The sequence below is a fragment of the Pyrgilauda ruficollis genome, unplaced genomic scaffold, assembly GCF_017590135.1.
Source record: "Pyrgilauda ruficollis isolate IOZ18807 unplaced genomic scaffold, ASM1759013v1 scaffold77, whole genome shotgun sequence".
NCBI lineage: Eukaryota > Metazoa > Chordata > Aves > Passeriformes > Passeridae > Pyrgilauda > Pyrgilauda ruficollis.
In genome coordinates this window covers 794,725-806,050 of record NW_024529599.1, presented here as the reverse complement: position 1 = coordinate 806,050, position 11,326 = coordinate 794,725, and the positions used below count along the sequence as shown (strand labels likewise).

Below are 11,326 nucleotides of genomic sequence, written 5' to 3'. Positions count from 1 at the left end.
TTCCTAGGACATGTCAAAATCCCTATGGACACTCACTTTTGTGAGAAAAACATTAGTCATATTATGGAGAAATAATTAAAAAACCAAAATGCCACTCAGCTGCCACAACCAGAAGGTAGAAGACACCACTGTACATTTTTCACCACCTCTGAGGTTGTGTTGGTCAGAAAACTTCCAGAGCAATGCAGGCAGAAAAGGCTTCAGTGCTGAGGGGGTTACTTTTTATACAGTCCTTATATCAAAATGTGATTCACCAACAAAAGCAAAGGCAGTAAAGGTGAAGCTGCTTTTTTAAAATAGGAGCTGCTTGTTCCCCACACTCACTGAATTACTGCCCAAATTCCCCACAGGCACCAGGTAAAAAAACTTTCAGAGCAAGTTATTTCACCTTCCAGGGGAAATTATATCTAAAACAGATTGTTACCCACATGATTTTTGAACTTTGTTCCTTTGTTCTTATGGGGATAAATCGCAACTATTTTAAATTAATTCCCTGCCCGGCAACAGTGGTCAAGAGACACGAGGGACTGGAAGGGTGAGGCAGGAAGGAAGTAGTGGGGTGTTTGTTAGTGTTCCAACTCCAAAGCTGCTCTGGAAACTCCTGCTTGCTCTCCTCTGGCAGGTATTAGTGAAGAATTTTGCCTTTGGTTCATTCTGAGAAATACCCCTGAGGAATTTATTCGAAATATTTGACATAGTTCACAAAAAAATCCCAGAATGCCCCTGAAGAGCACAGGAGGCAACACAAGGTAGAAAATAACCTTATAGATGCAAAAAGCAGAGGGTTCATGGTGTCTGGGCAGCGAGACTCTTTCCCATCTATAAGTATTCTAATTTTTTTCCAAGAAAAGGACAGTGCCAACCCACCTCTTCTCCTACAGAGACTTTAACAGCAAGGATGTGCTGGGACAAGCCCAACTCAAGGCAGGGGAAGATAAAAATGAGCAGAATTCCCTTCTGGCTGTGCAGGCAGCTTTGATAGGGATCTGAGATTTCTCTACAGATTGTTAAAATGAGCTTTTTGCAGGGGTTGCTGCTGGAAATGGTGAATCTTGTGCTCCATGATGTGACTGCAGGTGTTTCCCCCTCTGCAGCTGGTGTCAGTTCAGGGAGTTGGGCTTGTCCAACTTGCTGTTAAATATGTATTAGACAGGCAAATTCATGTGAATTTTACTGTATAAAAGAGGTGACCTTTCACCTGTTTGATTTGTGGAAACCTCCCCTGTGCACAGAATAAACAATGCAGAATAAACAGTGTGTCCCTGCTCAGGCAGACTCTGTGATCAGAGTGATGCCTTGTGCAGGCTGAGCTAGAGCAGAGGCTGGACTGAGCTAAAGAAGAGAGCTCTGAATATGGGAGCCCTCAGAGCCCTCACAGGACCCACAGTTCCGGGGATTTTTGAAGGAGTTTTGAAAGAGTTCGACACGGGACCTCTGAGTTGTTTTTGATGATGTGCTTTATTTTCTTCTACATAGGCAGGAAGGGTGAATTCAGCCCACATCATTACAGCATGGTTCAGAAGATCACAAGACTCTCAGTTACAAGACCTTTTAAGGATTTATCATCCAATAAAACACTGCCAACAAGGATATTCATGTTTTTGACCCAATTCTTAAATATTTTGCCTTATGGACCCATGCTAAAGTTTAAGCTTTCTTAGCCAATCATGTTATGGCACACAAACCTACAGTGCTGCATTCTAAACTCCTTGTTTACCTCTGTAACTACTTTTACATCTTAAACTCTAAAACTCTAAACTTTCTCCCACTTAACGTGTCTCTGCTTTAAACTACAAATCCACATTCTTGCTTCTAACACCTGAGTTTGGAAGCCTTTTCCAAGCTCTCAAATTGGATCCTGTTTAATTCTGTCAGGAAAATTCACCCACAAACACCAGAGGTTTATGTCCAAACAGGAGACAGAGGAGTCCTTTCACTTTATTTGAATAAAGGGAGAGGCCATGGGGCATTCCCCTGCGGTCTCTCAAGTTTTTGGAGGCCTCAGCCTGCTTTTTATCCCAATTTCCCACATTTCCCTCTCTCTTTCCCCATTTCTGAGGTACTTGAGAGGTACAGACTTCCTGAAATTCCTCATACCAGAGATTTCCCTCTAATGTACAACCCGCCATTTTCATTTTTAATCCTTACGGAATTTATGGTTTTTTCCCCATTGTTTCTTTCATCTTTCAATATCCAATTCCATTTACCAGCAAAGCTACAGTTTATTTGTAAAGGCAAATATCATTTCCATTCATCACTCAGTGGGATCCTTCCCGCTGTTTATTTTCCTCCCAGCGCTGGTTTTCCACCACAGCTGCCTCGTGAAGCCAAACCCGTCACTGCTCTCAGTTCCGAGCTGGGCCTCACAGGCCCAAGGTTCCGAGGGCTCCCCTCGCTCCGCCGCCCCGCGCCGCCATCGCCGTGAGGACGGCACCGGCCCCGCCTCAGCGCCACCTGCGTGACGTCATATGCAGCGCCCATATGATGTCACCCGCAGTGCGTGACGTCATCCGCATAGATTTACGTAATCCGCAGCGACTGACGTCATACTCAGCGCATTACGTCACTCATTGCGCACGCGCGCTGTCGGTAACGGTCATCCCGGCGCGTTTCAAGCCAGCTCCGCCCCGCCGCTGCGCGGTACGGAGGGCGCACAGGGACAGTCCGAGCCCGTTCCGCTTTGCCGTACGGGAGCCCTGTAGGGACATGTCAGTCCAATGGCAATCGTCGCTTCTTGCCATGGCAGCGAGGCCCGCGGCCGTGGGGCGCCCCCAGTGTCGCTGTCCCCTCACGGGCACCCCTCAGTGCCATTATCCTGTCATGGGGACCCCCCAGTACCTCCATCCCCTCATGAGGGACCCCTCCCTGCCATTAGCATGTCATGGAGACCCCCCAGTATTGCTGTCCCCTCATGAGGGACCCCCAGTGTCACTGTCCCTTCATGAGGCACCCCTCCCTGCCATTATCCTGTCATGGGGACCCCCAGTGATGCCATCCCCTCATGAGGGACCCCTCCCTGCCATTATCCTGTCATGGGGACCCCCAGTGTCACTGTCCCTTCATGAGGGGCCCCTCACTGCCATTATCCTGTCCCAGAGACCCCCCAGTACCACCATCTCCTCTTGAGGGACCCCTCAGTGCCATTATCCTGTCATGGGGACCCCCCAGTACTGCCATCCCCTCGTGAGGGACCCCCAGTGTCACTGTCCCTTCATGAGGGACTGCTCCTGCCATTATCCTGTCATGGGGACCCCTCAGTGTCACTGTCCCTTCATGAGGGACCCCTCCCTGCCATTATCCTGTCATAGGGACCCCCAGTGTCACTGTCCCTTCATGAGGGACCCCTCCCTGCCATTATCCTGTCTCGGGGACCCCCAGTGCCTTTGCCCCAGACCAGGATCCCCCAGTGCCACCATCCCCTTTTGGGGTGGGGGTGGAACTTGGTGACTCTAAGGTCACTTCAACACAAATAAATCTGCAATGGCTTCTGTGACTCTGCAGTTATTCAGAGGAGGATCCCGGAAGGGGAGATGAAGGGAAGCCCTGCCACAGCCCTGGTGACATTTTCTGTATAAACATTGACGAGTCCAGCGGGGGAAGCGCCTCAGGAGATGCCCAAACAAATCAGGACGTTCCCCATGGCTGCAGGTCCCTCCCCACCACCTCCATGGACCCGCAAGGATGTGTCCAGCAGGATGCTCCTCATTACAGCCTTGCCAATGCGCATGGAGGAATGCATTCAAAACCCGTGGGTTTCACACCTTGACACCCCTTCCTTTCGCGTCTTGGGGAAAGAGAGGCTCTTTATTTATCTTTTTCTATTTATCTTAATTTCTTTCTTAAATCTGAGCCTAGTAAAAAGCAGGTTTTTCACCACTGTCCTGTTATCAGCAGCATCTGAACATTTTGGTGATGTGCTGGGAGCTGGTGTGGACAGGACAGGGTTAATCCCAGCTGCTGTCCCTTATACAGAGTTGTCATTGCTGGCATTCTCTGAAGCTGAAGGGTTTGAGGATTTTTTTTTTTTCTGCCCCAGAAATGTTCCTATTCAGAGAAGAACCAACCATAACATAGGAAATATAAAAATATTTTGGAAATAAACTGTGAAGTCTGCAAGACAAAGACTAAAAATCAACTACACTTTATCTCTCCTTTGCTTGCTTTCATGAAAAGTTTTGGAAAAGATCCTGATTTCAGTTTTGAGCTAGGGACAAGTCCCATATACGATTTTTCTACATTTCTCCCTTTGCACAGCTTGGCAAAGGAAACTGTGTCCTAGGGACACAGCAAGCTAGAGTGATATTTCACTTCATGGGACTGCTTTTCCCACTTAATTCGTTCATGTTGAATAAGAAGAGGTAATTTTCAGACATTACATTTAAATTAAGTCATGATTGGTAGTAAAACCAGTTTGAACTCATTATAAATATGCCTTGGCCTAAGTGAAAACAATTAGAAGATAAAATAATTCTTAAAATCTAAATGTCTGATGTTATAGAACACACTGTACTGGGAGACAGCCAGCAGATAATGAGATATTAGGTTTCTTGGGCTGAAGAGGATTACACAAAATAAAGCAAAACTAATTTTTTAAGTGATCATTCCCTAAAACTGGGGCAGAAAATGTTGCCTCCCTTTGTGAGCAGTTACTAAAAGCAAGAAAATTTTTCCTGATAAGAAAGTATTTAACAGGATTTCATAGGAGAGATAAGCACACCAGAAGACATTTAGTTGTAATTAGGAATGCTCATTGATTTACTCTATTCAAACCAACAAGAGCTGCTCAAGACTGTTCAAAATGCTTGATAAAATCACAGAGATTTCCTAAGTATGTAGTTTCCCACATAATTTTGTATGAGAAGAGCAGGATCTGGGGTGGACACAACCATCCTTGTGATAAACCCAGCAGCCTTTCTGTGGTCCCTTCCCCAGTGTCAGGAGATGTTTGTGTTCCCAGGCTGGAGTTTGCTGCTGCTTCCTCAGGCGTGAGGATGATCTCAGCGAGGTCAGCCAGAACCAGCTTGGGTTGGTTTCAAAAGCCAGCCTGAAGGAGGATGAAGTGTTCTTTCCAGGGAGATGAGGGGCAACACGCCCTGATCAGAGTGCTAATGCCTTGCTTTTGGTGTTTGTTTTCTAACCGTAGGGTTGGAAGCCTCCCTGCCAAGGGAGGGAGGCAGTTTCCATCTTTGGAGCTTTTCAAGACCCAACAGGATAAAGCCCTGAGTAACCCACCTTGGTCTGACAACTTTTAGCAGGAGGCTGGACTGCAGGACCCTTCAACCTGAGTTATTCTATTATTTTCATTCATTTTACACCTATCTTCTTTGGCTTTCTTCAGATGTCAAACTGAGAAAGACTAGGCTTGAGAGTTCATTTGCATAAAGCATGGCCAGAAAAAAAGTGAGTTTAACTGCTTTGTAGGACTGAGACATATGACCAGCCAGAAAGAGGTAAAAAATTGCTGTACGAGATGATAGCTCTGCAAAGAAAAATTATTAAAAGGCTGAGGAATTACAAGTCTTTTGAAATACATATCACAGGCCTATATGTGTTTGCAAAACAATCTGGAACTGCAAAATAACTACTGGGACACTTTTAAAGCACTACAGCCTCCAGTGTCCTGCAGAACAAGGGCCGAGATGGCTTTTGGGCACAAGCTCCCCTGGCTGCAGGGTTATATATCGTACAGTCTGAGCTGCTCCTTCATGTCCCCTTCAGACATCTCTCCAAACGTGTCACTTTTTTCCTTCATCAGTCTGAAGATGGCAGCCAGCTGCTCTCTCTGAACCCTGTCGAGAAGAAAAGGAGAAGTAGGAATAGCCAGTCCAGGAGCAAGAACACCACTGTGAAATGAAACACAGAGCCGAAGGCAGGTCACTGTGCAAACCTTACTGGCTTCAGGAAATCTGCCCGTGTGAGATAAGGCAGAGATAGCCTCTGGCTCTCCTTCCTCCCCCTTCCCATCTATCCCATCACCCTGCAGCTCCCTAAACGTGGAGATAAACCAGCCTGCTTTAACACTGGCTTTGGAGCTCCTTAAGGCTTATCTATGCTCAAACTTTCAAGATAACTTGACATATGGAATTTTGTAAGGCCAACATGTGTCAATTTAGCAGACTCCATAGCAAACCTGGGTTAAGATTCAACAGCCCAGTGTGCTTTCCTTCTGTAATGAGAGGATGTAGATACAGAATAATTCAGGAATAGCTATTAAATTTTAGATGCATATCCTAACTTAAAACTAGAGAGCAGACTACCTCCCAGTGTGGACATGATTTGAATCAGCCACTGGAAGATAAGATCACGGATAGGAGGAATTTGCTTTGATTCCAGTTTTTCTCCCAATGTCCAATGGTGAGATGGACCCAGGTAGCCAGTCCAGCAGTGACGTGGTCCCTGTGTAGGCAGAGGCTGACCAGTGGACCACCTAGCTCAGATTTTTAATCCCCAGGCAGTCCCATAGTAGATAACCTCCTTCTCCCCGTGACAGAAGATATCTTGAATTTTCCCTACCCTGAACCAGTTAACCATTGCACATCCCAAGAAGATTGGTATCTGTGACAGGGCTTTATTTGTAGGAGGATTTATACCGCTCATCTCTGGGGGATACAGAGGGTGGGCAGCACAGGAATGCCATTTCTTGGCAGGTAGCTCATGAACTGATGTAACTGCACAAAATTCCCTTTTGGGGCAAGATGAATGTGCACGTGGCTCCAGGCAGGGCTGGCTGAGGGATGGAATGTTCCCACTGCCAGACTCCCACCTGATGGGGATCAGGCTGCTCTATTGCTAGCACATCTCATTCCTGACTCTCCTGTGGGAGACAGAAAGAACTAATGGGGATGTGGTGCTTTATGGCTGTGACAAGGCAGATGAAGGCCCTGTTACTTCAGGGCTCATTTTGTCCCTGCATGAGCGTGAGGCCAGAACTCAGTGACAGCTCAGAGCACAGACCTGCCACAATCCCAACTTCTCCCGCTTGCTCAGCACCCTTAGACCTCCCGTGGGCTAAAAACACAGAATTTGCCTTTTACTCCCACATGGTCACCTTGTCAAGAGTCCTCTTTCCTGCCACAACCAGCTTCCCACGCAGGACTTTAAACCATTTAATTAATCCATTTAAATGCACGCCGCTGGATAACCTGGGGTACTCTTCCTGCAGGGCCTGTGTGGACAAGCTGTCATCTGTTCCAGGAGCTGGAGGAGCAGTAATAACTATTGACAGGCAAAACCAGAGCACAATCTTTGCTTGAAAGGACAGCACCAACGCACCAGCAGCCACCACACCAGGAATAAGATGAGAGGAAGACAGTCAGGAACGAGCAGAGGAACCTTCTACCCATGCTCCCGAGCTCCTGCTCTGCATTTTCCCGTCTCCTGGGCTAAGCCCCAGCAGCAGCAGGAACAGCAGTCTGTCCTCTCAGCACTGCTGAAGCAAACAGGGCAGGAAAAAAGCAGATCCTGGCTAAAGCAAGCTCATTTGCCAGTTATTTTCCATTGCAATTAAAATGCAACGGTCCTGCAGCCAAACAAATCCTGATAATGATGTGGGATCTTTTGTTTATGGAAGCCTGGATTTGTTTGCCTCTTCTGTAATGTTTTGTGCTCACAGGAAGAGCATCCAGCTGCCCTTTCCAGATGAGAGGAAGGGAAGCAGGGTCATGAGTGATCAATATTTTATTTTAGATCACCACTGGGCACCAGAGGGCACGTTGCCAGTCTGGTGTGGAGAAATTCAATACACAGCTTGGCCTCCTGTGTCTGCAGTGCATCCCAGCTGCGAGTGCTCACACAGGTCTGCATCCCTCACTCCTCATTTCACAGACATGAGCGCTGCTGAAACCTCTCCAAAGGCCCGTTTCCTTGTCTCCAAAATCAGGATCACAGACAATATTCACTCTCTTTTTTTGAAGCACAACATCAATGCATTTTGGCTCTCCCCTCAACTTTAAATATCATGACTGTGCATTTGGAAAATAGAAAAAAGAGCTGTTACTGCTGTTACTTCTCTGCACTACACAATCTACTACAAAGGGACAGCAAAACAAAGATAAAGAGAGAAGAGAGCCTGGGAAGGAAGAGTAAGGCACCACAAACATGAAACTGTCTTTGAAGAGGAGCTTCTCCTATCAGAGGCGACCTTGCAAAACAACCTTGTAGTGATCCAGCTTGGTTTGGTTTTGGATATTTTTTTGGATGAGTTCAGATCAAACATACCCCATTCACAAATAAAATCATTCTCTCTTCTCATAAATGCTGTCCTCAAAACTACTTGGATTCAGGAGGTCAAACAGGATTTTACTTATTGCTAACAAAATAGATTAATTAAGGATTTTTGAAGCAGCCTAATTCTTCTTCATAGGTAATTATATTTCCCTACTTATCTCCCTTAGGCTCTTTTTAGACATTTCAGTCCAATACTTTTACGGTTAGCTGGAGATTTGGGGCAGTGAGCCATAGGTATGTTAGAGATCTGGGGTTTAGGAACTACTAAGCACCTGTGACCACAGCAGCTGAAATCCTGGGCAGAGCTCTGCATTGGGAATGTTGTCAATTGCTCTGCAGCCAAACAAGAGCAGGAATGCAACACTGCATTGCTTCAGCAGAAAAAGGGGAATATCCCTGATTTTCCCTCTGATCATTTATGGGAATGTAATCATTTATGGCATAAAAGTCATAGTAACCTAAAATCCAACCTAAAATCCAGATTTTCAACACAAATCTCTTGAGGAAGAAGTTACAAGCTGCTGGAGGTAGGGACAACAAGCACAAACCAAATAAACTATTCAAAGGTTTATTGGACCAAACAAAGGCAATTTTTACAGATTCAAGCCACTAGAATTACAGTCCTTTGTATAAGAACCACCATCAGATACAAAACAAACAAAACCAAATAAAAGTAAAAAATACCCAGACAGCCATTTGAGTTGAAGAAAGAGTTTGACTTGCTGCCGCTAGCAAAAATCTGGACTTAGCTACCGACTTTGCTGGATGTACATATTGCCATGTAACTTAAACACAACGGATATAAGGCATTCTTTGCATAGTTGGGTGCTTGGGACACAGTCAGCCAGCCAGTACCGAGGAGAGACAGCGGCTGTACCAGCAGGATGTTGAAGCAGAGGGTCCAGATGTGCCTAAATTCATATGCAAACCACTGAACAACGCTTGCAGTTGTCGGCTGGGAGAGGGCAGCCCAGCCTCTTCTAAAGCTGAAGCCTCCTGCTGTTCTTTAAACGAGACCATTTATTAAGAGTTTGCCAACCCCAGGCGCTGGAAAGGACAACTGTGTACAAGGTTTCAAGTATTGTCTGCATAGGAATTAAAAAGGAAAAGAAAAAGCAGCCTGTTGGGTTCCTGATATGTTTGCAGTGTTAGCCAAGAGGCAGTGACAAAGAAGCTTTGGAGGACACATCCCCACCCAGCCTGGTGGTTCTACAACATCACTGAAGGACTTGGACCCTCTTCTCTCTCTCAAAAACCAGCTGGGTTTGATTTAAAACAGAGCATGTGCCCAGCCAAATTCATCTGCTCTGTGTGACAGAGCTGAGGGGCAACGCTGAGCTCTGGCTCCCATGGACCAGCAAGAGAAGAGGGCACTGGAATAGCCAGCAGGCAGAGGAATGGGGAGTGTGCCTCTCCCAGGACCTCCACTATCCCATCCTGAGCCAGAGGGAACCCCTGATGCCATAGCTGCCTCCTTGGGTCTCTCCTCTTGGGAACTGGGGTAGGGAAAAGTGAGGATGCAGATAATAACAGCAGCCAAAGTGTGGCCTCTCCACCCCAAGCAGAACAGCTAAACGATCAAACTTCATCACTTCTTGAGTATCCTGTGTACCTACAGAACCAGCTCTCTGCTAAAATAACTACAGAAGCAAATTTGAGTCAGCCCAGCCATCGTCTGCCATCCCTCACATGGACCCCACTTCGTTCCTCCAGCCCTCGGAGTAAAGCAGCTTTGCACAACACTGGAAATCACAGGCAGTTACCACCCCCCCAGCAACAAAGAGGACTTTGACCCCAGGACAAAACAACTTGAGATTCTGGTACAAGGTCCCAGCTGGTCTGAGAGCAGAGCTATGGATTGTCCACCCCAGGAAAGGAACAACATGGATTTCATGGCCTCATACATGAAGCCAACACAACTAATAGACTTGTTGCATATTTAGTGTTCACTTTGGGTTTTGCTTGGGGGAGAGGGAAGAAGGTTCTTCCCAGTCCCCCAAACACAACTCAGGTCATTGCTTGGGCCCAGCCCCAGTCCGTGGAGCCAAAAAAATAGGATATCCTCAAACTTGACAGGAGTTTTTGAAGAACTCAACTTCAGACCAAGAGGGGATCCCAAGTTTTGAGGGTTTATGGATTTCTCTTATGGGTGTGTTTGGTTGGTTTTGGTATTTCTCTCAAGCCTTTAATGATGCCAAGGGATGCCTTTAGGAGGAGGCTAGGGACAACTTCATATAGTCTTCAGGTCTGCAAAGAGAAACAGGGAGAGAAATCATTTCAGTCATTTCACTCCTCAGGTTGGTTCATTATTATTCACATAAACGAGCGGGGAGAGCCCTCGCTGTGTGTGTTGGGGGGAAGGCAAGGCAGCTTCCCCCTCAGGGCAGGACAAGCTGCTGTTTGCAAACCTCATGCCTCTAAGAAGGACTTTGCTTCATCAACTGCAGCAGGATAGTCGAAACCCAATTGGAAGTGCAAATCCTCTTGTCTGGCACCAAGCTAAGGTACAACCCTTCTGAGCTACTAATAAGAACTGGAGAAGCCAAACGAATTAACTCCAGGGGTTACTGCCTCACTGTCCTGTGCAGAGCCTCCTGGGGCTGCTGGCACCCTTGACAGCCCAGATTCCTCTTCCCACCTGCAGCCAGATGAGCCAGGAACGAGCGCTGATTTCACAGGGTGGTGTGCCTGAACTGCTCGACCTTTCTCAATCTTTCTACAGATGAGTCTGCTCAAGGCAAGGAGGTGAAACCCCCTGAGTCCCTGCAGGTCACTTCCTTTTGATGGGAAGCTCTCCCATAGTCCCAGGGAAGGAGGGTGAGATGTGTTTAATGTGTGGGGACATCCAGGCACTCCCTCCATGCAGCAGAGCCAGGATCTAAAAAATGTGGTCCCTTGTTCTCAGCCAGAATCTTCCAGACACTCTGCCCTTACTGCCCCAGCATCTCTCATGGGTGAACCATGCACATCTGGAAACAGCTGGCCCAAGGCTGGACAGTTGCCATGGACACAGAGACCTGCACTGGGGTAGAGGGAAGCTACAACACGCATCACCTACCCTACAAACACATTCAGACACACTCCAGCCTCATTCCTCCTC

At 46.9% G+C, this 11,326-nt stretch overlaps 1 protein-coding gene across 6 annotated transcripts in view; it reads right to left on the bottom strand.

The window, feature by feature from the left end:
* Positions 1–1,450: 1,450 nt before the first annotated feature.
* MXRA7 (matrix remodeling associated 7) overlaps positions 1,451–11,326 on the bottom strand; it is a 31,432-nt gene continuing 21,556 nt past the window's right edge. For 5 of the 6 annotated variants that reach the window (XR_005956786.1, XM_041486536.1, XM_041486537.1 and 2 more), the window contains one exon: positions 8,781–10,473. Coding sequence is in view for 2 of the 6 variants with exons in the window: in XM_041486539.1 (XP_041342473.1) it covers positions 10,434–10,473 (40 nt within the window). In the remaining 4 variants the exon portion in view is untranslated. Of the gene's footprint in view, positions 5,790–8,780; positions 10,474–11,326 lie in introns of those variants that run through there. The other variant, XM_041486535.1, reaches the window with a different exon arrangement.